At 42.6% G+C, this 27,669-nt stretch overlaps 1 protein-coding gene across 23 annotated transcripts in view; it reads right to left on the reverse strand.

Annotated features, from left to right (window-relative positions):
* Positions 1 to 474: 474 nt before the first annotated feature.
* Positions 475 to 27,669, reverse strand: part of LOC106574331 (muscleblind-like protein 2a) — a 75,865-nt gene continuing 48,670 nt past the window's right edge. For 2 of the 23 annotated variants that reach the window (XM_014150177.3, XM_014150176.3), the window contains exons 3-9: positions 23,893 to 24,060; positions 23,442 to 23,648; positions 21,989 to 22,237; positions 16,445 to 16,498; positions 15,796 to 15,955; positions 14,254 to 14,289; positions 475 to 5,874 (exon numbers count right to left, since the gene is read on the reverse strand). In XM_014150177.3, coding sequence (XP_014005652.1) covers positions 5,753 to 5,874; positions 14,254 to 14,289; positions 15,796 to 15,955; positions 16,445 to 16,498; positions 21,989 to 22,237; positions 23,442 to 23,648; positions 23,893 to 24,060 — 996 coding nt within the window. In that variant the 3' untranslated portion in view covers positions 475 to 5,752. Of the gene's footprint in view, positions 5,875 to 13,195; positions 13,291 to 14,253; positions 14,290 to 15,795; positions 15,956 to 16,444; positions 16,499 to 21,988; positions 22,238 to 23,441; positions 23,649 to 23,892; positions 24,061 to 27,669 lie in introns of all 23 variants that reach the window. The other 21 variants (XM_014150179.3, XM_014150189.3, XM_045697552.2 and 18 more) reach the window with 21 other exon arrangements.

Below are 27,669 nucleotides of genomic sequence, written 5' to 3' on the forward strand. Positions count from 1 at the left end.
TTTGCAGACTGCAAATTGACTGCAGGAAGCCCAAATAGATATAATATTTGACTAAAAAAGTAATTTCAAACCTTGCTTATATAATTGTATAATATGTGTTGGGATACTTTGGATAATGTTTATCACTTGGAGCTGATTTGCTGTACTTTTTATGTTTTATGTCCAGCAATAAAACATAAAAAATAAATGTAAATGTTTACTTAGAAAAGTTAAAATTTTAACCCTCCGCTCGTTGGGCCACATAATATCTTCCGCGGTCCAAATTCGGCCCATGGGCCACCAGTTGGGGAACCCTGTTGAAGCATGTCTGTCATTCACCATGTCCATAAGAGCATTATTCATTTTTACATTTTGGCCATTAGCAGACACTCTTGTCCAGAGCAACATACAGTCAGGACTTTCAACTAAGGCAGGTAAGACAACTGCATATCGCTGTCATTATTCACGTAAATAAGGTAATTTCAACAAACATCCTTTCCATTTTTTCTTTCTTTATTTCAATAGATTTTACACTTTCTTGCTGGAAACAAAACACGACTATAGTAACATAAAATAGCACAAACTATACGCACAAAGAAAACAGAAAAATGGTTACATCAAAACTAATAATCCAATGAGAGTCTTGTCTTTTTCTCTCTCTATATATATTTTTTGCAAAGTAGATTGGATACTGCATTTCTGATGGCAAAGCAGTCTCAATTCATTACCTGGGTAATATTCAATAGTGAACACCGTAGCGAAACATTTTGCAACATTAAACAAAAACAAGCGTTTCTTATTGGACAAGTTCAGTTAGCCCCTTCCCGTTTCGGCTAGTGAATACGACCCTGGCTGCAGTCCTTTTAGGGAACATTCAGCATGGCATGTTGGCCACAACCCTTATCGTCAAGCTCTCTACAAGGACAGAATAGAGCCCTGTTCCAATACTTTAACAAAATGCATCGTTGCTTTCCCCCTTCCTTGAAGAAATACCTAATCTGACATGGCTGGATTAGAGAAAGCTATGTGACAGAACTGTTGCTTACACTTAACAAATTGTGTTAGATCAGAAAGTAAGTAAGGAAGGGTGTGTTATTAAAGTGTTCGAATGGGGCTTAGGACACAAGACTGCTTTCTGTACAGCAGTTGATCCTTTTGGCCTCACGTTTTAAAAACGCAAAAAAATACAACTTAAAACGATATTTAACTTATGTATATAAATAAAAATATTGTTTTAAGTTTTTACTTTTTAGCATTATATATAATATATATGTATACACACACACACTACCGTTCAAAAGTTTGGGGTCACTTATAAATGTCCTTGTTTTTGAAAGAAAAGCACATTTTTTGTCCATTAAAATAACATAAAATTGATCAGAAATACAGTGTAGACATTGTTAACGTTGTAAATGACTACTTTTTATGGAATACCTACATAGGCGTACAGAGGCCTATTATCAGCAACCATCACTCCTGTGTTCCAATAACACATTGTGTTAGCTAATCCAAGTTTATAATTTTAAAAGGCTAACTGATCATTAGAAAACCCTTTTGCAATTATGTTAGCACCGCTGAAAACTGTTGTTCTGATTAAAGAAGCAATACAACTGGCTTTCTTTAAACTAGTTGAGTATCTGGAGCATCAGCATTTGTGGGTTCGATTACAGGCTCAAAATTGCCAGAAACAAAGACTTTCTTCTAAAACTCGTCAGTCTATTCCTGTTCTGAGAAATTAAGGCTATTACATGTGAGAAATTGCCAAGAAACTGAAGATCTCGTACAACGCTGTGCACTATTCCCTTCACAGAACAGCGCAAACTGTCTCTAAACAGAATAGAAAGAGGAGTGGGAGGCCCCGGTGTACATCTGAGCATGAGGACAAAAACAGAGTGTCTAGTTTGAGAAACAGACGCCTCACAAGTCCTCAACTGGCAGCTTCATTAAATAGTACCCGCAAAAACACCAGTCTTACTGTCAACAGTGAAGAGGCGACTCCGGGATGCTGGCCTTCTAGGCAGAGTTGCAAAGAAAAAGCCATATCTCAGACTGGCCAATAAAAAGAAAAGATTAAGATGGGCAAAAGAACACAGACACTGGACAGAGGAACTCTGCCTAGAAGGCCAGCATCCCGAAGTCGCCTCTTCACTGTTGATGTTGAGACAGTTTTTTTGTGGGTTCTGTTTAATGAAGCTGCCAGTTGAGGACTTGTGAGGCGTCTGTTTCTCAAACTAGACACGAATGTACTTGTCCTCTTGCTCAGTTGTGCACCGGGGCCACCCACTCTTTTTTTAAATTTTCTTTAAAAAACAAGGACATTTCGAAGTGACCCCAAATGTTTGAATGGTAGTGTGTGTGTGTGTGTGTATGTATATATATATATATATATATATATATATGTGTGTATATATATAAAAGGCAAAAGTCTTCAGTAGAGACCAGTTTATAGCCTTTAAAAGTTTATTTTTAACAGCTCTGGAACATAAAACCTTAAGCACGATGGACTAACGATAAGGCAAAGTGTTTGGATAAGCCGTCTGCTCAGCTGACCCAAGTGCTTATATATTTTTCTCTTACCATCAGTCAGTCAATGTCAACACATTTAATTTCAATAAATTACTTTTCTAAGCACAATTCCATTAATTTGGGCACAACCATGGATCCCATTCGAGGACAACTTGGATTTTGTCTCATGTGCAGACTATTTTTTGTGTTTTTCGGTATAACTAGAAACATTCAGGAAATTATTGTTTATTAATAAAAACTTTTTCTTTCATGCAAGATGCTCAAAGGTTATTTCTCTGATACAAACAGGTAGTGACTATTATACAGAATTACTGTATTACTGGTGTATAGTGACTTTGCAAATTTCATTAGGTATGGCATTGGAAATAATGAAATGTTTTACTTTACCGGAAGAAGTGCAATCCTTAACTGATGATAAACAATTTAACAAACTACATTCATAAATATTTTTCCATTGGTGTGCATGAAACCAGTGGTCCTTTCTCAGGGGTAAAGTTGTACATCTTAACTATTCAATTAATAGATCATTTGTTATAATTTCATCCTAAATATCATTGGTAACTTTGTCTATTACATCTTAAGTGTTAAAGTTACACCTTTACAGAGGCTGCTAAGGAAAATTGTCATAATCACGACAAATAAGAAATGTTGAAATCTGCTTTACAATCTAGTGATGTGTGCAGTGTTCTAGAAAAAAAAGTCAACTTAACGATTACATAATTTACAAAAATACAGAACTTTAGTAATTGCAACTTTATGTTGCCACAGCAACAACTTAATATTATGAAATACTAGAGTGAAAAGTACATATTTAAATCATTTTTTTGGTAAAATGTCACCTATACAATTAACATTCTTATTTTCTTTTTTTTGTTGAACAATATAAGCAATTCTAAAGCCTTGCTCATTACTGTAATGCGATGAACTGTGTTGATGACAAAACAAGGGAGATCCAGTAGCTTTCTATTGGTGGCTTTAAGACTCAACCCCCTTGCTCCTGATCTGCATCTCATTGGCTGACCAAAGAGACACGACCTTGTAGGGATGCACAGCGCAATAAATTACATTCATTTCAAAATAGAATAGGTTACGTCATTCTTACTCATTTGACAAAACAAAATACGACAAGTTACCAAAAAATACCTTTGTTCACTTTCCACCAAAAATTACATTAAAACTGTAACTTTTTAGAAGAAAATCTCAGTGAGAGTGAACAAAAAGAAACAAAAAACAAAATACTAAGACCAGTGCCTTATTATTTTTGAACCAAAGGTGTCTAGTTGTGGATTGTCTGTTGATCAAGCGCCATGAAAATATGTCATGATTCTGATCCTTTTTGTTGAACACCCATACACAAGGAAAATAATTGGTTGTGTAGTGTCAAGAAATGTGATTTAGAGTCGAAATACATACATCTCATAAACCATTAGGTAATAACGTGGAGGTTGGTTTAAAACAATGCTAGTACACAGTTAACTATATCATGGCATAAAATAACAGATTGTTCTGGTGACACACATATCTTGATGCTTAACGTCATAAAACAAATTGAAATAAATGTGAATACATTGCTGCTACAACCATGAATATAAACTCTCAAAGTAAGAGACACGTTACATACATTACACACAAGTCACAATTTCCTGTATTCTCAATCACTTTTTTCAATGTAAACTACTAAAAACCTATGGTAAGAACAAAATATTACATCATGAAATGTTTAACAAACATTCTACCAAGCCATCTTGGTTAGTTTATATATATTTTCCGTTCAGAAAGTTACTTTTTGTCGTGTTAAATATATGTTTACAATAACACTAGGGTACTGCTTTAACAATGGCATCTGCATGAAAAGTGAATAGTCTTTTCTCTAAATAGGTCAACATACTTTTGGGAACTTTGCTTGAACCATCCTTTTGTATATTCTTATTTTTTCTTTGACAAAGTATGTTTCTCCAGATGCTTGTTGTTTTAAAGTTAAAGGATTTTTAGGCACTTCTACAGTTTTTCTCAAATATAAACAGGATTCTCGGTGATAGCAGGGTGACGACTGACAGTCACAGATAGCCCTCCAGTATATAACTTCACGTCATCTCACGACGATGACAAGCATCTTCGAATGCACCTTTTTGAGTCGTAGCACTTGTTTCACCCCTCGCCGATCTCACCCTTATCCCTCCAGTCGGTCTGTTCCAGTCTGCTGGCAGACATCCATGGCTTGGCCCATCAGGCTGAGGCTCCCTCCCGCTGTATGCTTTCGGCCACCCACAAGCATTCGTTAAGCCCTTGGCACACAAACCGGGGCCATAAAGGCTAGTAGCACTCCCTGATGCCCAGTATAACTCTCCCCAACACCGACCCCTCTGAGGCTCCCACCCACCCAACCACACACACACACACACACACACACACACACACACCAACACACAAATACACCCACAATCCAAATGTCAGCACCCATCCAAAAGTAAAACTGAAATTTAACAAAGGAGAAGAAATCAACATTTTAGGTTCTTTTTTCACCAGATGTGCACAAAAACGAGGCCCGACTGCACGTTTTGGCCACGAAGCTGTTCCACGTCTGTTTCCTTGCAGATCGACTCCGATCGCTTCTGTCCGTTAGTCTGTCAGTCGCGATGACTTTCGTTTGGCAAGCCGTTGGTTTTCCAGAGATTAAATGTTGGCAAATGGTTCATATGGAGCGCATACCACACCGTTTTAAAGGGGTGGTGGTGATGGGGGTGGGGGAGCGCGTTCAAACCATCGTTAATAGGACAGTCATTGAGTAAACATGTCGTCTTCCCTAACATTTGTCTTTTTAAAATAATTAAAACAAACAAAAAGTCAAACAATCACTTCTAGCTTGGTCTGGAGGGCCAGTTGCAACCAGGGGCTTCACTTCTCTGTGACTCTCCTGTTTAAAACAATTAAGCACTTTTGACAATAAGCACTAGTTCTCTTATAGTGCAAATAAGGTGTTTTCAAAGGGTGAACATTTGTGCAGATCGAGGTTCCGTCTTGAAAACAAAATATAAAAATAACCCATTTTCCTTTAACAGAGGAAACAATCGTTAAAATGAATTCATCATCGCCATCTCTCCACTAAGTGTATGTAGTTCAGTACATATTCTTTTTTGTCATAATTTTCATGGCAATAGTTTCCTAGCAATACATATACATCTTTTTGTTGTGTGTATCATCTTACACCAGCACTCAAGTCTTATGGTTAATTGGTAGTATTACACTCTTAGCATGCAGGTTGTTGTAGTGGAAGGGGAAGGTAGTATGTACAGAAGAAGGGCTGTTTTGGGCTTTGTAGTGCAGCTTCTTGACACTCCATTTCCTTCCTGACAGTTACTTCAGGATGATCTGTGGGAGAGGTGAAGAAAAATGGAGAACAAAAACATCAGTTCATTGCCTAAACCTTCTCAACTGATTGGCTCCATCTCATTTAATTTATCCATGATTCCTCACATCTGATCCCCTCGCCTTCTTCTCAACCGTATTGGAGAAGAACCAAGTTCCCTCTGACCTTCTCCAATGCGAGTAGAGAGGATGCAAGGAATCCAGGAAAGATTGAGCAAGAGACAGATTGTCTTCATAGGGTGGTTAAAAAGCCAATCCCTAACATACACTACATGACAAAGTAAGTGGACACCTGCTAGTCGAACATCTCATTCCAAAATCATGGGCATTAATATGGAGTTGGTCCCCCCAATTGCTACTACAACAGCCCCCACTCTTTCCTGGAAGGCCTTCCAATAGATGTTGGAACATTGGAAACAAGTCCCCGCAGCATTTAGCCACAAGAGCATTAGTGAGGTCGGGCACGGATGTTGGGCGATTAGGCCTGGCTTGCAGTCGTGGTTCCAATTCATCCAAAAGGTGTTCGATGGGGTTGAGGTCACACCGATCTCGACAAACCATTTCTGTACGGACCTCGCTTCGTGCATGAGAGCATAGTCATGCTGAAACAGGAAAGGGCCTTCCCCAAACTGTCACCAAAAAGTTGGAAGCACAGAATCGTCTAGAATGTCATTGTATGTTGTAGCGTTATAAGATCTCCCTTCACTGGAACTAAAGGGCCTAGCCCGAACCATGAAAAACTGCCCCAGACCATTATTCCTCCTCCACCAAACTTTACAGTTGGCACTATGCATTCGGCAGGTAGCATTTTACTGGGATAATTAAAACCAGATTAGTCCAATGGCGATGAGCTTTACACCACTCCAACTGACACTTGGCATTGTGCATGGTGATCTTAGGCTGAAATGGAAACCCATTTCATGAAGCTCCAGACGAACAGTTCTTGTGCTGACAAAAGGTCACCACACACTGGCACAGTTAAATAGCAAACTACCTAAATGACCATAACAAGCGTTCTAATTACCTGTACATGAACACTGAACATGTGTAATGAACGTGTGTAAAATTATCATAAGTGTTCAAGGGTGGAGATGCATGCCTGCTTGGAAATGGAGTACACAGACATCACTGATAATCAGTAATATGGAGTGAGTGAATGGGCCATGGTGGACAGAAAAAAGGAAATGACAGGTCAGGGGTGGATACCTGACCCACCATAAAATAAAAGCAAACATCAGATGATGTTGGAATAAAACGTGTGTGACACTAATTACACTGTTTGTTTTTTTGTGCTTATGATGGAACTTTACAGAAATCCTTACTGCAGACAGCAGCCCCAAAGGGGACATTGTACAATCATCCTGCAAATATGTGAACCAATGTTTACTCCAATTACTTTTTGTAACCAATGTGACAAAACCACCACTAGTGTATCTTGGTGTATTTCCCAATTCAGCCAGAAGAGGGCGCCCTCACATCCGTGTCAGCGCAGTGAGAGGATTGACCTGCATGTACTTATGATCAAGACTTGTCTGTGGGGCTGACACCAATTAGTCGACATGTCGATTGTTTGGTAGTTGTTTGGTAGTTAGGCTGTTGGTCGACCGAGATTGTTTAAGTCGAGCAGTAACAAATATACACTACCGTTCAAAAGATTTAAAACACCTACTCATTCAAGGGTTTTTCTTTATTTTTACTATTTTCTACATTGTACAATAATAGTGAAGACATCAAAACTATGAAATAACACATATGGAATCATGTAGTAACCAAAAAAAGTGTTAAACAAAATCTAAATATATTTTATATTTGAGATTCTACAAATAGCCACCCTTTGCCTTGACAGCTTTGCACACTCTTGGCATTCTCTCAACCAGCTTCATGAGGTCACCTGGAATGCATTTCAATAAACAGGTGTGCCTTGTTAAAAGTTAATCTGGGGAATTTCTTTCCTTCTTAATGCGTTTGAGCCAATCAGTTGTGTTGTGACAAGGTAGGGGTGGTATATTTGGTAAAAGACCAAGTCAGAAACTTTCTGTACAAAAAGTATGCAGAAAATGTATCCATGCTTTTGTCACTTCTAGATTAGACTACTGCAATGCTCTACTTTCCGGCTACCCGGATAAAGCACTAAATAAAGTTCAGTTACTGCTAAACACAGCTGCTAGAATCTTGACTAGAACCAAAACATTTGATCATATTACTCCAGTGCTGGCCTCTCTACACTGGCTTCCTGTCAAGGCTAGGGCTGATTTCAAGGTTTTACTGCTAACCTACAAAACGTTACATGGGCGTGCTCCTACCCATCTTTCCAATTTGGTCCTGCCGTACATACCTACACGTACGCTACGATCACAAGATGCAGGCCTCCTTACTGTCCCTAGAATTTCTAAGCAAACAGCTGGAGACAGGGCTTTCTCCTATAGAGCTCCATTTGTATGGAATGGTCTGCCTAGCCATGTGAGAGACGCAGACTCGGTCTCGACCTTTAAGTCTTTATTGAAGACTCATCTCTTCAGTAGGTCCTATGATTGACTGTAGTCTGGTGTGAGGGTAAACGGAAAGGCACTGGAGCGACGAACCGCCCTTGCTGTCTCCGCCTGGCCGGAACCCCTCTCTCCACTGGGATTCTCTGCCTCTAACCCTATTACGGGGGCTGAGTCACTGGCTTACTGGTGCTCTTCCATGCCGTCCCTAGGAGGGGTGCGTCACTTGAGTGGGTTGAGTCACTGATGTGATCTTCCTGTCCGGGTTGGCACCCCCCTTGGGTTTGTGCCGTGGGGGAGGTCTTCGTGGGCTATACTCGGCCTTGTCTCAGGTTAGTAGGTTAGTGGTTGAAGATATCCCTCTAGTGGTGGGGGCTGTGCCTTAGCAAAAGTGGGTGGGGTTATATCCTGCCTGTTTGGCCCTGTCCGGGGGCATCGTCGGACAGGGCCACAGTGTCTCCCGACCCCTCCTGTCTCAGCCTCCAGTATTTATGCTGCAATAGTTTGTGTCAGGGGGCTAGGGACAGTCTGTTATATCTGGAGTATTTCTCATGTCTTATCCAGTGTCCTGTCTGAATATTCTCTCTCTTCCCACCCAGGTTTTAACTAATTAAACAACAAAGAATATGATCCACATGATCAGTCACTGTGTGTAAAATAAAAAGTGGTTAATGTGAAAGCAAGCAGTTTGCATACGAATCACGTAGGTCACCTATTTTGGATTCAAAACGACGAATTTCGCCAAAAGGTGACTTGTTTGCATCCCTGCCAAGTCCATTTTATGGCAAAAACAACTCAAATAAGCAAAGGAAAATGGCAGTCCATCAATACTTTAAGACATGAAGGTCAGTCAACGCGGAACATTTCAAGAACTTTGAAAGTGCAGTTGCAAAAACCTTCAATCGCTATGGGTCATACGTAAATGCCAACAAAGCCGAAAAAAATGCTTCACAGAGTTCAAGTAACAGAGACAACTAGGGATGCACGATATATCGGTGAACAAATCGGCCGATACTAGCTAAAAATGGCAACATCGGTATCGGCCCGATGTCTAATTTAACACCGATGTTAAAACCTGTTTGGGATAGGGGGCGGTATTTTCACGGCCGGATAAAAAAAAACATACCCGATTTAATCTGGTTACTACTCCTGCCCAGAAACTAGAATATGCATATAATTAGTAGATTTGGATAGAAAACACGTTTCTAAAACTGTTTGAATGGTGTCTGTGAGTATAACAGAACTCATATGGCAGGCCAAAACCTGAGAAGATTCCATACAGGAAGTGCCCTGTCTGACAATTTGTCGTCCTTCTGTAGCATCTCTATCAAAAATACAGCATCTGTGCTGTAATGTGACATTTTCTAAGGCTTCCATTGGCTCTCAGAAGGTGCCAGAAAGTGTAATGGGGTGTCTGCAGTCTCTGGGCTAAGAACAGCAGGAGTATTTGTTAGTGGTCAGGCTGGGAACAGTGACACTGGAGATGCGCGTCCACGAGACTACTCCAAAGCCAGCAGGAGGAGAAACGGGTCAGCTAAGTTTTTTTTTGGAACTCTTTCTTATTGGTCTATTAACACATTTACCGCCTAGTGATGTTACCAGGCAGGCCAAAACTCCATCCCACCAAAACTGGCTGAAATTTCAGCTAAAAGGGCGTGATCATCATCTTCGCAATTTCACAGTATTATTCCAAACTCAAGGTGCGTAAATATATATAAAACACTATAAAGTCACATTTTTGACTGCACTGGGCCTTTAAAAGAGGGTCCACTTCACCTATGTCAAACATGCTACTCCAAACCAAACTATTACAAATCTTACTGTGAAAACACAATGTATATGATATATTATAGATAGACAACACATGTAATACTGTAGCTGGGTTGTGCCTGGACTGTGAAGGCATATACCCTGAATCCCTATCCATTGCTTACACCTATCCACTCCGCTCAGATCTACACAAGTGCATAGGGGTTAGGGGTTGATTTGGGATTCAGGTTTGTCCCCCATATGGAACCCTTTTCCCTGTATAGTGCACTACTTTTGACCAAAGCCCTAGGGACGGACGCAGGATGCAGACAGGGAGAGGGCGTGTGAGGGGAAGGCTATGGCTGTCTCTACAGCTCCTGTAAGACATACACAGTCACAACTGTTAGCTAGTGTCCATGCATCATGATTAGAGCCATGCATTTCACTAGCTCTCAGTGATGATGACGAGATCCACATTGGAACATTAAAAGTGGTCCCTCCCTCAGTTTCTCCCTGCCCCGCTCTCTTCTACTCAGACACACTGGACGAAGCAACACCATCGCCATCTGAGACTGGGAGGCTGCATGTGTTTGTGTGTGCCATGTGCGCTCCCCGACACGCACCTCGCAGTCTCATCGTCAGCTGACTCACCAGAACACCTTACAGAACAACAAACCTTACAAATGTGCTACTCAGGGCGGTGTGATGTTAGGGATGTGTCCGAAACGGCACCTTATTCCCTATATAGCGCACTACATCCCTGATCAGGGCTCATACGACTTTATGTGCACTGTAGGGAATAGAGTGCCATTTGGGACGCGCCATAGGGAGAGGCTACAAAATGGCGACGGGTGTGTGTTTCTAAAGTAATCATTAAAAAGCTTTAAAGGGGAAAGTCATTTTTCTCCCTGGTCATGGTCCAAAAATAGAACAATATCAAGGAAATTGCTAGTCATGAATGATAAATAGCAAGTGGGACTGCTTATTGAGTTTTGAGAAAAACAGTGGAGAGACATATGCGTAATAGTAGGCCTACAATAAAACATTATAGGCAGCAATAATAGGCAATGTGCTAGCAATAATACTAGTGTGGTTGGTCATACAGACTAGATGCTGGGAGGAGAATCAGTATAGAGAGATATTTTTTTGAATATCAATTGAAATTATAGTCTTGATTTAAGGCGTCTAACATGTTTAAGTCACAGTGCCTTCAGAAAGTATGCATACCCCTTGACTTATTCCAAATGTATTGTTACACCCTGAATTTAAAATGTATTAAATAGAGATTTGTCGTCACTGGCCTACACACAACACCCTATAATATCAATGTGGAATTGTGTTGATTGACTCATGAAATGTCTTGAGTCAATAAGTATTCAACCCCTTTGGTATGGCATGCCTAAATAAGTTCAGGAGTAAAAAAATGTGCCTAACAAGTCATAAGTCACAAATAAGTTACACTCCGTGTGCAATAATAGTGTTTAATGACTACCTCATTGAAAATGTATGTTCCAACAGGACAATGACCCTGAGCATACAGGCAAAGCAACGTTGGAATGGCTTCTGAACAATAATGTGTAAGTCCTCGAGTGGCCCGCCAAAGCCCAGACTTGAAGATTGCTGTTCGATGTTGCTCCCCATCTAACTTGAAAAAAATCTGCACAGAAGAATGGGAGAAAATCCCCAAATCCAGATGTGCAAAGCTGGTACAGACATACCCAAGATGACTCAAAGCTGTAATCACCGCCAAAGGTGCTTCTACAAAGTATTGATGCAGGGGTGTGAATACTTATGTAAAGGAGATATCTATATTTTATTTTAAAAAACACATTTTCATCCATTTTGAATTCGGGCTGTAACAACAAAATGTGAAATAAGTCAAGGAGTATAAATACTTTCTGAACGCACTGAATGATGTGTAAAAGTGCATTTTCTGGTTCATTTTTTCACCAAATAAAGCCTGGGATTGAATGTGTAATGATGTGAAAACCAAGAGAAAACCAACCACCACTTTCTACACTGAGAATCTCTCAATATAAACCAATTTGAGGGAACAGTGTGAAATAATGATGATTCACCGACAACCGGAAGTCTTGATGATCATGGATCGACGTTACCCGTCCAATACATTTCTGGGAAAGCTCACTGACCACTGAGCTATAAATCAAATCTCATCAAGCCTGTAACGTGGCCACCGCTCAAGGCCTTTCTAATTGGGGTTAATGGGAGGACTGCTTGGTTTGCTGCGGGCGCTCCACCTGGCAGTGCGCTGTAATTGTCAGGTTTAAAAGGAGTTGTGTGTGTGTGTGTGTGCACGTGAGTCACCTGACTTCCGCACCCAACTGCACCTTCCCAGCCCCTGCTGACACAGAGCCATGCGTCTAACTAGTAACTGTGCTTATCTGGAGCCATTTTAGGCCTTTCCGAAGACGTCCTTCCTGTCTCTTGTAACACTAATATAGCAGACATGGCCACCCTGGATCGACAGTTTCCTCAAGGTTTTCGTCCTCACCCATCACCGCCCAGCAGAACAGGGAGTCAGAGAGTGAAGCTGTGTTTGCTGACAGGAGCCAACATGGTGGATGGAGATGGAGTGGCTAGGTTTTTTTAGGTGGAAAAAAAGTGTATGTGCGTGCGTGTCACGAAACACACAAGTGATGTTTCTAACACAAGTGAAGAGGGAAACTTGACAATGTAAAGTGGATGAAAAACAACATACATGCAAAACAAAAACTAGGATCTAATGAAACACAAGACAACTATTATTTGCAAATGTGAGAGCTCTGAATAAGTGCTTCACTGGGTCATTGTGTAACATGCCCAATAAATTACTAAACATATACTTTTTCAAACGTACAGTAGTCCTCTGAAATAATAGTCAACACGTTCTGACATCTGTGGCAGACATTGAAATACCACAGTTCACTGTTGGGACAATAAAAATGTGAATTTAATCGAAGGATGTGGAGGTCGGGCTCAATTGACTATTTCAATTGAAATTATAGAAGATGAGCTCTTTGGACTATGGTCATCAAGCACTTATTTAGAGCTCTGGGAATGGATGAAAGAAAGCTTTAAAATGAGCAAACCTGATTGGCTGGCGCTGCTGCTGCGTAGGGGACACTTGTGACAGGAGTTGTTGTTGCAGAGATAGTAGCAGGCGTAGCACTGTACATCATGGGTACTTTTTCGGGAAGGGGGGGGGGGGCCATGGAAGCAATGAACAGGTAGGCAGTGGAGGCAGTGTGGTAACCATGGCAACGGGTGTTGTCGATTGTTTGGTTGTTGTGGTTTTTGGGCATGATGCATATTACAGAGGGGCGAGCCATCGTTAGGTTAGCCCAGCGGAAGGTGTGCGCATCACAATGCAAAAGCGAGAGAAAGCATGGGAGAAAAAAAAAAAGAGGAGAAAAAGCTGAATTACAATCACAAGTAAGGAAATTTGGACCGACAATCAGTTGTTCCCAGAGGACTGAGTGAGATATGATGAGTGGTATTATAAGATTGAGACGAACTAGAAAACAATTAGAGCCCCATCAAGATTGAGAGCTTTTCTACCAATTGTGTTCACCCTCTTTCTATTTTTCTCTGGGATCAACACAGCACAGTAAAAAACACAATATCTACTTTTCAACAAACAATTCATTTGGAAAGCCAATTTTATCTATACTAGTAATACTGATAATGTTAAGAATAACACTTCACATTCCATAATTAGGGTAGAAGACAGTAAGTAGCTAAGTAACAAAATATATTACATCCTAATTGAGAATCATCTCTTACAGGTGATTTCAAATTGACATGTAGGACTTTGCAGCACTTTGCATTACTTTGTGGCGCTTTTCAGTAAAAACAATCATGCACTCTAGTCCAATGTTCTACAACCGTGCCTCTCACTGTGTCACAACATCCATGAACTTTGTGTCACCTGTAATCGCTTACATCTCCCGGCCTGTTCCCGCTCTCCCCCCAATTTAAAGAGGCTCCATGGTGAAGTTTCCCCTAGGTACAGATCTAGGATCAGCTTCTCCTCCCCCAATCCTAACCTTAAACATTAGTGGGGACCCAAGATCAGAGTCTAGGGGCAACTTCACCCTATTCCTTTAAAAGCATAGTGAGAATGAAAAAGGGAAAGGAAGGAACCTACCAAGGCTGCTAGCAGGAGTCATGCACAAGACTGATCCTGTGTGATCATGCAGTGGAAGAGAGTGAACAGAGGGTTAATAAGGGGAGGAAAAAAACATGTTAAAGAGGAGACAGAGATTTTGGTTGTAGCCTGGTCCCAAATCGGTTTGTACTGTATGGCATGCCATTGACCATAGGAGTCGGCAAGAGAGCACAAACAGATCTGGGACCAGGCTAGAGATTTTGGTAGCTAGCTATAAACATGCATTTAAACAAATTTCACAAGCCTGCAATTGGTATGACTGCACTGTGTAGTTTGACTCCATTTTTGTAGTCTTATGCCATACATTATGCCACACATCTGGCCGTGATTGGGAGTCCCATAGGGCGGCGCACAATTGGCCCAGTGTCGTCCTTGTTTGGCCGGGGTAGGCCGTCATTGCAAATAAGACTTTGTTCATAACTGACTTGCCTAGTTAAACCCCCCCCCCCAAAAAAAAAGTCTGGTCTGTAAATAAATCATAAAAAATAAATATGTTCTGGGGGGGTGGGAAGGTAAAATCAAACATACTACAAATTAAACTTTTAAGTGTCAGAGGTTTACTGGCCTCAGATATGTGTGTGCCATCTTGCCAACTCCTATGGTCTCTGTCACAGCAGACACATGGCGTGACAATGGCAATAGGAGCTGGCAAGACAGCACACACATTTCTGGGATCAGGCTAGAGAAGGTTAAGGGCTGGATGCTTGGACCATGCAGTGAGAACGAATCAGACCTGGGTTCAAATAGTATGTCTTCTTTCAAATTACTTTATGCGTGGGATCTGGAGTGCTAGATGGGCAGCGTTTGCACTTTTGCTTCAATAAAGCACAGCTAGAGTATTCCAAGAGAAACTGATATTAATTGAACCCATGTGTGGTGTGTACACAGCATTCTGAACATGCTTCCTACACTGGGAAAGGAGAGGAAGGGTGTAAAGGCCATGGAGGATGATAACACTAAAGAAAGGAGTAGGAAGGGAGGGATATGGGGTTAGGGGAAGGTAGTCTCAACCACAAGAGGCTTAAAGGGATAGTTCGGGATTTTGGCAATTAATACCTTTATTTACTTCTCCAGAGTGAGATGAACTCATGGATACCATTTGTATGTCTCTGCGTCCAGTATGAAGGAAGTTAGAGGTAGTTTTGCGAGCCAATTCCAATTGCAATCTTTGAACAGGGCCCATAACAACTTGATTTCCACTTGAGAAAAAGCGGTTGATCACACTGTTGGTTTAAAGAGAGACTGGCCTCAAACTTTTGGAGAAAATATGGGGAATATCCCATTTCCTCACAAGCTCACCTGGTGAAACCTTTTAAGGGTTATATATTTGAACTTTGCCCTTTGATGCTTTTATGGGGAAACGGAAAGTTAGGGAAGCTCTATCCAGCTTGTGTCTACATGCTACATGGGTGTGTATCTGTGTACATAAATGTGTATAGGTGTGTGTGTGTTTGCCTACATGCGTGTCTGTGTGCAGGTACATGTGCATGTGTGTGTGTTGTGGGCAGGTGTACTCCCTACCTGTGGGAAAGCCACAGAAAGCCGTCTGCTGCTGCAGCTGTGCGTTGGCCAAGGCCTGCTGGTAGTGCAACATACTGGGGTGAAAAAGTGAGCTGGCCCCGTTGCTCTTCTCAAGTGCTGGTCTCTTTGGTAGGGGCTGCAGGCAGCCGTGGGGGAAAGCCTGTACGGGAGGGACGAGGAGACGTTAGATACAACGAGGCGGAGGCCTCAAAAATGACTACATTCACATGACTATTCTCTATACTATAACATGAGAAATCACACTGCTTCTCTGGGTCTTTTGTGGCTACTAGCTACAAAATAGCACAAAGTTACAACAGAGAAGTCACAATGGCAACTTAGGTTTAAATAACCACATGGGGACATTGAAGGAACTACACACAATATCTAGCAAGGCAATTTTAAAACAATGATTTACAGTAACAAACAAATTGATACTTGGGAATTAACATTCTCATTGTTGTTATACGATCAATCAATGTAAAGCATACTAAAAGAATAACTACAAGAATCATATTGGTGGATATTAATTGCATAATAAAAATACTTGGACATTTAAAACAGCGAAAAGCCAAATTAAAATTATTGTGAGTTGCTACAGTACATTAAAGAAGCTACATGCAAAGCAAAAGGTGAAAGGTCAAAGTACCAGTTCTACAGTTGCCTCGAGGGGTCGCTTCATTGCTTTGGCAGTCGACTGAGTCTTTAAATAGCAGGCAGCGAGCACATGATGGCAGTGGGCCAATGGGAGTCAAGCGTATTAACATACAGGTAACAGCAAGCAGAGGTGCGTCATGGGGGACAGCATTGCATTGTGGATAGGTGAGAAGGAAAAACAAAACAAAATAATCTGAATGCAGTATACCACGTACAAAACAATATGCATGCACATAAACAAAAAATTGTTTGTTGTTTGTTTAAAGAAACATATCGCTAAAGTTCTGAATTAGTACAAAAGCAAAAAAAGCATCTACTATACCTTTGGTTAAAAAGTTTAAGAAATATACTGCTCAAAAAAATAAAGGGAACACTAAAATAACACATCCTAGATCTGAATGAATGAAATAATATTATTAAATACTTTTTTCTTTACATAGTTGAATGTGCTGACAACAAAATCACACAAAAATAATCAATGGAAATCCAATTTATCAACCCATGGAGGTCTGGATTTGGAGTCACACTCAAAATTAAAGTGGAAAACCACACTACAGGCTGATCCAACTTTGATGTAATGTCCTTAAAACAAGTCAAAATGAGGCTCGGTAGTGTGTGTGGCCTCCACGTGCCTGTATGACCTCCCTACAACGCCTGGGCATGCTCCTGATGAGGTGGCGGATGGTCCCCTGAGGGATCTCCTCCCAGACCTGGACTAAAGCATCCGCCAACTCCTGGACAGTCTGTGGTGCAACGTGGCGTTGGTGGATGGAGCGAGACATGATGTCCCAGATGTGCTCAATTGGATTCAGGTCTGGGGAACGGGCGGGCCAGTCCATAGCATCAATGCCTTCCTCTTGCAGGAACTGCTGACACACTCCAGCCACATGAGGTCTAACATTGTTTGCATCAGGAGGAACCCAGGGCCAAACGCACCAGCATATGGTCTCACAAGGGGTCTGAGGATCTCATCTCGGTACCTAATGGCAGTCAGGCTACCTCACATGTAGGGCTGTGCGGCCCCCCAAAGAAATGCCATCCCACACCATGACTGACCCACCGCCAAACCGGTCATGCTGGAGGATGTTGCAGGCAGCAGAACGTTCTCCACGGCGTCTCCGGACTCTGTCACACCTGTCACATGTGCTCAGTGTGAACCTGCTTCATCTGTGAAGAGCACAGGGCGCCAGTGGCGAATTTGCCAATCTTGGTGTTCTCTGGCAAATGCCAAACGTCCTGCACGGTGTTGGGCTGTAAGCACAACCCCCACCTGTGGACGTCGGGCCCTCATACCACCCTCATGGAGTCTGTTTCTGACCGTTTGAGCAGACACATGCACATTTGTGGCCTGCTGGAGGTCATTTTGCAGGGCTCTGGCAGTGCTCCTCCTGCTCCTCCTTGCACAAAGGCGGAGGTAGCAGTCCTGCTGCTGGGTTGTTGCCCTCCTACGGCCTCCTCCACGTCTCCTGATGTACTGGCCTGTCTCCTGGTAGCGCCTCCATGCTCTGGACACTACGCTGACAGACACCGCAAACCTTCTTGCCACAGCTCGCATTGATGTGCCATCCTGGATGAGCTGCACTACCTGAGCCACTTGTGTGGGTTGTAGACTCCGTCTCATGCTACCACTAGAGTGAAAGCACCGCCAGCATTCAAAAGTGACCAAAACATCAGCCAGGAAGCATAAGAACTGAGAAGTGGTCTGTGGTCACCACCTGCCGAACCACTCCTTTATTGGGGGTGTCTTGCTAATTGCCTATAATTTCCACCTGTTGTCTATTCCATTTGCACAACAGCATGTGAAATTTATTGTCAATCAGTGTTGCTTCCTAAGTGGACAGTTTGATTTCACAGAAGTGTGATTGACTTGGAGTTACATTGTGTTGTTTAAGTGTTCCCTTTATTTTTTTGAGCAGTGTACAAAGATTTTCAAATGCACTTATGAAGTAAACAAACTATTTGGATTGCAGTTATTAGTTCTGTAAAGCTAGTTACGTCTTTACAAGTATATCAGTTATCTAATCAATCTATGTATCAAAATATCTTGGGGTATTATTAATATAAACAATTGACATTCAGTTGGGCCAAATCCTAACTTCAGATCTGTGTGCATAGGTCAACATTTTTCATAAATCTCCATTTGACATCATGATTTACGTGAAAGTTTGAGTTATGTTCACAGATCTAAAAAAGGTAGGATTCGCCCTCTTCTGTAAACACACTGTAAATGCTTGTTTATTCCATGTGTAACTCTGTGTTGTTTGTGTCGCACTGCTTTGCTTTATCTTGGCCAGGTTGCAGTTGTAAATGAGAACTTGTTCTCAACTAGCCTACCTGGTTAAATAAATAAAAAAACACTTGTACACTATCTGCTGTATGGAATATTGTTGGCTCTGTTTTTGGTGCTTTGGTGTGACTGGCCACCATGACAGAATAGGATGTGAGTGCAACATACATTTCTCACCGAAAAACCCTAGTCTTTGCTCTAGCCCTTACTATTGTGTTCATAGAGCTGAAAGGACTGGATAGGTGAAAGCAATAGGAAACAGAGGGCTAGGATGGAACCACCACCATCGCTTAAACCTATCCAGTCCTTTTAGATCTGAGAAAACAAAAAAACAAGGGGCTAAGGGAATGGGCTACCAGGGACTAGATGATCTCAGCAAGTGAGAGTTTCTGATCAATGGACAATGGAGAATCAAAATAATTGTTGATTGGACAATGAAGGACCACATGGTCTTGTTGATTGGAATTATTAGCTTTTACAATAAAAGCAGTGCAATTTGGAACCAATGCACATTTTATAGAGACCATTATGACCAATGGTTTGATAAAAGATGCCCTATGGCAGACAATGGTAGAATGGACAATGTTTAGGCAGCTGGTCGGTCACATCCATTTCAGTCATGGGGTAAAAAAAAAAAATCTGATTTAGCTGGTAAAAGCAAAGCTATTATTTTTCTTTCCATAACTGCACTAACTTGTTAGTGTTTGGTTAATGGGCAACTTTGTAACAATATTTGTTATTAGGAAAGTCATCACAGAATGTGGAGCTCTGTTTATTCTACATTCCTCTTGGATTCTACAGTAAAAAAATCTATATATTTGCTCAATGCAATAACATTTGAAGAAGATAAAAAAAACTGACGTTTTATTAGCAAGGCTTCTGAATGAAACCAAATCGATGACATTGCACAAAGGAAACGTCGATGGGACAACCAAGGCCCTTATGATTACTAGGCCATGCACAAGCCTTTGCTTTATGTGTAGGACAATACTAAGATTATTCGATAACACTTTACATTAATACACCTTTTAGAAAGGTATTAGATATTTTATAAAGTGTTACCGATCATTCCAAATGAATACACCTCAGATTCAGTGTTAGATTTAGACTGAAATGTTATGTTAATGGCGGCAAACGGAGGAGGGGATAGAAATTCTATTTTTTATCGGGGGGGGGGGGGGGGGGGGAGTAAAGACAACAGCATTCAACTTGCGACACAACAGGCTATGGAAGACAAAATGGAGCTAAATTAAATCAAAATGACCCCTCAGTATAACTGTATAGCCTAAAACTCAACACATAGCAGGATCTAACCACCTCCACCTGTTGTTTCTAACCTTATGTACCATAAACTTGGTTCTGTCTGGGGTATATTTCCAGATGAACAAATCTTTGGGTAATGTAAGCTCATGATACATGTACAGTTGCGGGCACTAAAAAGTTACACAATGCATGAGCAACATGACACTCGGTCTCTTTTGGATAGTTTGTCACAAAAAAAATTACTATGGTACAACTTTTCAGTGCCCGTAACTGTATCTAACTTAGGACAAGAGTCTGGTCGAGTGGTTAACCCTCTCGCTTCCGGAACCATATGCTTCCCCCTTCGGGAGGGATCTCGTTTTTTTCTCCTGCTCCTATCATAAAAATAATAAATATATGTAAGTTCTCCTTTATAAAAAACTAAAACAGTATCTAACTTACTGTACCTTGTGCCAATACATTGCAATTACTTTATAGTACATGCTACATTTATTGAGAGAATTGCAGTGGGGAAATGCTCCCATAGAGCTGACTAAAATGCTCTCTGTCCTCCGGTAAACCATAAGCCCCGTCACCCCAATATCTTATCTAAGGTCACACCAGCTTAAGGAAACAGAGCGCGAGTTGTCATTAACTCATAATCATGTCTTCAGCACTGGATGACGTGTGTTTTCCTATTGTTTATGTCCTTTTTCTTTTAAACCCTAACTGTGCTCGAGTCATCTTTTCACCCAGTATCAGTGGGAGGTGAGGTTGGGGTTTTAGAGAGCAATGGAGCGATGGAGGAGCAAGCTGATAAGACGAAAAGCATGCTGGACAATGCCATGGAATCAGACAGCAGCGCGAGAGCAGTGACGGCAGTGTGAGTGGCAGCGGGCAAGACGGAGCCAAGTTTGCCCATTCAATAGCCACTGACTCGGACCAATGTAGACACGGAGTATAGAGAGGGGGGAGGGAGGGTCACAGCCAAGTGAAAGTCCTACTACCAAAACCTGCCTGCCTCTCTCTCTGCCTGCCTCTCTGCCTGCCTCTCTGCCTGCCTCTCTGCCTGCCTCTCTGCCTGCCTCAGTGAAGGGGGAGGGTTCAATAATGAGGGAGTGGACCAATGACCAACCAGAGCCCTAATGTCAGTTTGGCTTCGCACTCTCGCCCATCTCTCTTGATTCAATTTGCAGAGAGCTACACTTATCATTGAGAGGAGGGTGGGCATTGTCTTTGTATGTATGATCAAGGGTGAATAAAAGAGCTCCTAACCTGAAGCTAATAATAGACTGCGTCCCAAATGGTACTCTACTCCCTATATAGTGCACTACTTTTCAACAGAGGGCTCTGGTAAAAAGTGGGTGCACGATATAGGGAATAGAAACCATTTGGGATGGGTCCTGGTCAAAATTAGTGCACTATATAGGGAATAGGGTACCATTTGGGATGCAGACATAGACTGTTGTGGTCGTGATATACATTCGCTTTACCTTCTCTAAAGCCTGATAACTATAGAGCCTAAACAATGACCTGAGTGTGGGTTGAGTGGTCACATTTCCGTGAATTGTATAGAAGCGTCCAAAATAGTATTCTAGGAAGGTGGTATATCAACTGTATGGCATAATAAACAGTGCTCCACATTTTATGCACTTGTTCTTTTCTAGATGTGTAAAGTCACATTTTTGAAGATTCTAGTGCGTGTACTCTACCAAACTAGTTGATTACATATTATAAACATTAGAAATTATATTTTTTGATCTGGCCCTTTGTCAGGTGTGCTGTCTGACATTGCTGGGGCTACAAAAGTCTGTAACTTTCCCAAAAAAGTCCAAGGTTTTCCAGAAATTACGGTTCAAGGATTCCCTCCTGACTTCAGGAATATTTCAACCAGGATTTCTGGAAACCCAGGGAATTTAGAAAAGTTAACAGATTTTTGCAAACCTACTTTAGAGCGTGTGCTGTGCTCACTACTCTACAGGCTGTGAGGGCGGCCGAGGATCTCACCATGGCAGCAGCTTGCGCGGCCACGGCCGTCTGGTTGGCCTGGTGCTGCGCAGCCTTGATCTTGGCCTGCAGGTGGGCCGGCGGGTGGAAGTACTTGCACTTCTCCCGGGAGCAGCGTGACTTGATATAGTCCATGCACACGGTCACCGTGTTGTCGCTAGTGTCAATCATAGGGCTGTCGCTGGGGTGAGCGAAGCGGCAGTCCGTCTCGCCACGCGCGCAGTTGCCCCGCTGGAACTCCCGGCACACCTGGGAACGAGGGTGGGGTGCACACGGACAAACAGACATGCACACGTACATACATGGACAGACACACGCACAAATGGACAGACATGCACAGTGACAGACATAGACACACAAATCTTAGCTTAATATATCATACAATATAATACACATACCAATAACATATCAACAACTTATCATTATGTTTATAACTATGGAATGAATAATGAACAGATTGAGGTGTTTATCTATTCAAAGCCTGGGTGTAGTCAATCACAGGGGGCTTCACTCACAGCCTGGGATGTAAAACATAACACCGCACACTCACTAAGTGTGGGGAGAACCACGCACGCACGCAGCCCCACCGCCCACAGCCACACACACGCAGAAGGCGGTAAACCGTCTCACTTAGTGTGGGAGTGTCCCCATTCCTCAGTGGAACAGGGCCTTTCATTAGCAACCACATCGCTCTGTTGCTAAGTGACGGTACTTTGAGGAAAACACACAATACACCTACACTACCAGGTCTGTCTGTGCTTGCCATCCTTCCAAGGCTACTCTTTGTTTTCATTAACTCACAATTGCCTTGGTGCTTTGTTGTGGTATAAACAAAACCCCCATTGAAATAATCTCATCTATCTTAAGTAGATTTTAACCTTTATTTAACTAGGCAAGTCAGTTAAGAACAAATTCTTATTTACAATGACGGCCTAGGAACAGTGGGTTAACTGCCTTGTTCAGGGGCAGAACGACAGGTTGACCTTGTCAGCTCGGGGATTCGATTCACCAACCTTTTGGTTACTGGCCCAACGCTCAAACCACTAGGCTACCTGCCGCCCCGTTAATCAACGGTGAGGTATAGAATTCTGTTGGCCAGCGCTCAAGTTCTTAAAGTGATCTATTCTTTTAAAGTAAAGGTGTGTGGAAAGGGAGTATGTAAAATATACGTTTTATATCTCTAATGGTTAGGACTAGGTAAAATAAGATCTGTGATAAGGGGTAACTTCCACCTCAACCTAGGTGGGTAAGGATGGTGTCGTAAGATAATTATGGAGAAGCTTTCCCAACCCCCTCGAAGGGCAAACTCTTGATTCCTCGTATTGTGACTGCCCAGAGGCCGGCTCTCCTAACTCCTGGTATTGATCTTGGTTAGTTTGTGATGTCTCCTAACTGCTAATATACTACGATATACTATGACTTCTGGTATTGTTATTGGTTAGTGGTGGTGTACCTCCAGCTTGTCCGTGCGTAGAAGCTTCTGGTTGGAGGAGGAGCTTTGCATGGAGCAGGGAGGGCTGCCGGGGACGATGATACTATGGGTGCTGGGCTGGAGCATCTCGGTGGGCATCATGCCCATGCTGTGGGTCATGTGGGTCAGGTAGGGAGCGTAGCTCAGCCCCGGGCTGGAGCCCAGTCCCTGGCTAATAGGAAACGACTGCTACCGAGAAATAGGGGGCGAAGATGGGAGACCGAGAGGGACAGAAATGTTAAAGAGGTGAGAGAGAGACGGCAGGGGGAGAGAAAGGCAGAGAGAGAAGAGGTTGGATGGAGGAAGAGAGAAAGGGAGAGACCCCGAAAGTGATAGAGTAAGAAGAGAGAGAGAGATGTAGAGAGAAAAGTGGGGAGAGAAATAAACAATTGGACACATCGGGGGTAGTAATGCCTAGTAGTCCGTTACTCACCATGGTAGGCTGCATGGTCGTGCCAGGGAACATGAAAGGCATCTGTTGAGCCAACATGGCTGCTGCAGTCTTCTGTTGTATGAGGTTGTTGCGGCCGTTGATCTCCAGCTGGGTCTTCAGGTGGGCCGGGGGGTGGAGGTATTTGCAGTTCTCCCGCGTACATCGGCCCTGAAAAAAAATACAATAAAAAATTAAAAAATGAAACACAAGTTAAAGACCCTGATTGGGTTGTCACAACAGAAATACAGAACGGGCCTAAAGGAAACCAAGAGGGGCGCAGCTAAACTAAAGCAGTAAATTATGAATAAACCAGAGGTTAGGCATATGGTCAAAGGTTAGGCATATGCAGACAGTCTTCAATACATGGAATACTGAGGAGCACATTGATATTCACAGCTGATGCTTTTGCAGCGGCTAATGGGGATCCTAATATCAAATGACGAGGAGTTGTGCATATTGGCCTCAGCAGCCCGGTGGGGCTGTGAGTAGCTAGCTCAGAGGTTTGCGCTTGATGACTAACTGCTTCAATAAAGGATCCTTAACACCTTACAATGTGTGGCTTTGGCTTCAACGTGTTTTAGCACGATAATGACGCCAAAGATAGAACAAGGCGCCAGATGTTTCACCAGATGTATAAATCTGAAGCATCCGGTATCTATCTCCTGCTGTTGAAATGCCTCACCTCAACACCACCAGGCAGAAAGGGAAGAGCAGTGACCCAATTAGCATTGCATCAACGCCCCAGTCATGGGTCTATGCTGAAATAGGACAACCTCCCTACCAGTCCACTGACAAACTAGCATACAGCCAGCCACTCTCCATGCACACGCTGCCTAGCTCGCTCTGACCGCCAAAATAGTTCCACTGCGGTTACTACTGCAGTAAGCTAACAACAATATTGTATGGTTTGCAGTAAATGTTAGGATGAGCCTAAGGATGACCTTAGACGTGTTTTGCTTGTGATTATTTTGGATTGAGCCGCTAAACATTCACTAAATGAAGGCTGAAGGGATCTGTGTAGCCAGTGGTGTTATGTCCATACGGGGCAAAGGCACGTGCTCCCTCAGATTTGTCCCGTTTTAAAAATTCTCAGACGTTAAATTACAATATTTTTTTTTAAGCCCACATAGATATTTTTATAAATAATTATGATACTATCAGTGATATTTTGAGGAAGGTGCCCACTGACTTGACCAGGCAAAGAGTACCCCCCCCCCCCACACCCCATTGTCCCTAGTAAGTGGTTCCTTCCAAGGTGCACAGAGCAAAGGGATGCCTAGGCAAAACGCTAGATACTCAATGGAGGAGGAGATAGGGTGTAGAGTGACACACAAATGTTTTGTTGTGTCTCTGCAACACTAGCCACATAGCAGTTTTATGAAGTTGGCTTTAGCTTGCTAGATAGGTTCCCAATCTCCCAACTTCATAACTAGCTATAAATCAAGTTAGAGTAGCTTTTCTAACTATCTTAGCTGGCATGTCTGCTGGCAAGGTTGCATAATGATTATGGCTCTAGATTGCAGGAAAAAAGCTGTTTCAGATGTGTGAAAAATAAATAAAAAATTCTCCAACTTCCCGAAAGGAGTACCACCCCCCTCCATCCTCACGTACTTCGTGAACCCTCTAAAATAATGGGTACGTGACGCCTCTGCTTTTAGCCAAGGCAACATGTCAGAGAAGATGTGGACCGCATTCTAGATGACCAAATATTTTTCTTGACACCACATGTCAACATCAACCCTATAAGGGTGGTTGTAAATCTGAACCACGCTTTATATATGGTTCCCCCGTTTCAACATCCAGTTTATTGTTCCGGTCACGAACATGAGCAGACCTTTATTCAAGGAGGGGTTATTGGACCCGGGGAGTCCGCAGAACAAATAACATGTAATCACGCTGGTCAGCCGGGTGTTGTCAGCCCGAGTGGAAATTAGAAACCTGATGAAAAGTGCTTGTTTTCTACCCCACTGTGATAAAAAAAGCACCAGTGAGAGCATCAAACTGAGAGCAGGCATTGACACTGATTTGATTTGGGACATGAAGTTAGGCATAGAAGGCCAACCTAGGGCCGAGCTGAGCCCAACAAAGCTGTATGTGTGAAGGTATGCCTTATTTATGTAAGAAACTAGCTATAGCTAGATATAATATGATTGTAAGTACTAAACCCATCATACAATCATCTCTAAGACAAGTCTGGGGCAAAGTAGGCTACACTGTTAAAAACAAACACTGATAGTTATCTATCATCATGGGATTAATGCAGTTATTTTTTGCTTCGGTGGATAAAACAGTGCATGATTGTGTTCCTTTTAGATCAGGCCTATCCTTCAAATAACTCATATTTCAGGATATGAATATCATTTTCCCTAGTGAAGGGGCTCAGAGGTCTTGGTTTAGTGTGGGGGAAGTCAAGTCACCCGTCGGATGGGGTGCCACAGGGCTGCACTCTACGCCCCCTTCAGTTTCTACAGCTGGTTCATGCCAGTGCTGCACTGTACACCTTCTCAGTTTCTCCACTGGCGCAGGATATCCCTCCTCCTCCTCCTCTCCACTCCATCCCCAGCCAAAGAATAATGTTATCGCTGTGCCTCGCAGCCAAGAGCCTGTGAGGTGTCAAAACCAATCAGAGCCTCTATCACTGACGCCGCTCTAGGCAGACAGACTCCATGGCGACTGCTGGGAGGGGAAGAGTGATGGGGGATGCGGTGCTGCTGAGGCTGAGCTTTGGATGCCTTCCCTGTGACTGTGAGGATGGCCTGAAGGGCATTAGATAGTGCTGTGACCGCTGACAATCACACGCATGAGTAGGGCCGTGACTACCTGGACCGAACCTTGTTATAGCCTATTTTATGTGGTCAGGGAAAAACTCCTGGGTTGCTTGGTTAGAAACAAGCCACCTGACAACAATGCTTTCTTTGTGACATTTTGCTGCCAGTGTCGTGATTGAGTCAATGCATTCGGTGCCAGTTTTGAGCATCGTTACTCACCATTTGAGGGAGGAGTTAAGCAGCCATAAAAAACACTTTGGGAGAGCGTTTCATTTGACACATTAGAAAGGAGGGGGTTATATTCATAAGTGTGTGGCACAGCGGTCAATATGCTCTCCCTCTACATTACTTTACTTCTGCTCATTAGCATTGACGGAGCGGTGTAAATTTTAACAAGCGTTATTAAATGATAATCACAGGGTCCTTTTCAGTCAGGTACTAATTAACTTACAGCCCACTGGCTCTCTAAGTCACAGCGATGCTGGCTAGAACACTTATGCAGTAAGTACACGTGAGATGACGCAAGCAGGGTCGGTCTGTTCAGAGGGAGTCGTGCCACTGACGCTGCAGATAAGAAACGACTAGAGGAGCGTTTCTGGCTGGCTCTGCTCTGAGCAGAGCTGCCGGAGAGCGTCCCGGAGCGTTCCTCGTGTAACAATGACAGCGCTAAAAAGCTGCCTGTCTCAGATTATGAAAAACTGAGCGAGAGACTGTCATTAGAGCTCGAGTCAGATGTTATCTTGCCCAGCGGGGGAATAGAGAGAAGCCCCGTTGTCTTAACCACCCACACTGATGGAGCAAGAATCTATTCATCCTCACCGTTGCCTCGGAGCACGCATTTATGAAAAGGGGCTTTTGAAACCTGAGGCACATGATTACCCCGTTAAACAAGCCCATTTCAGATGCTACATCGTTCAGCTGTAATGACACAGTGGATCCCTTCTGATAGCTGGGTCTGTTTCAAAATTTCAGCACAAAGTCAAGGATCTATGCAACTAGCTAACTTGTG

This window comes from Salmo salar, chromosome 16, assembly GCF_965601325.2.
Source record: "Salmo salar chromosome 16, fSalSal1, whole genome shotgun sequence".
Classification (NCBI taxonomy): Eukaryota; Metazoa; Chordata; class Actinopteri; order Salmoniformes; family Salmonidae; genus Salmo; species Salmo salar.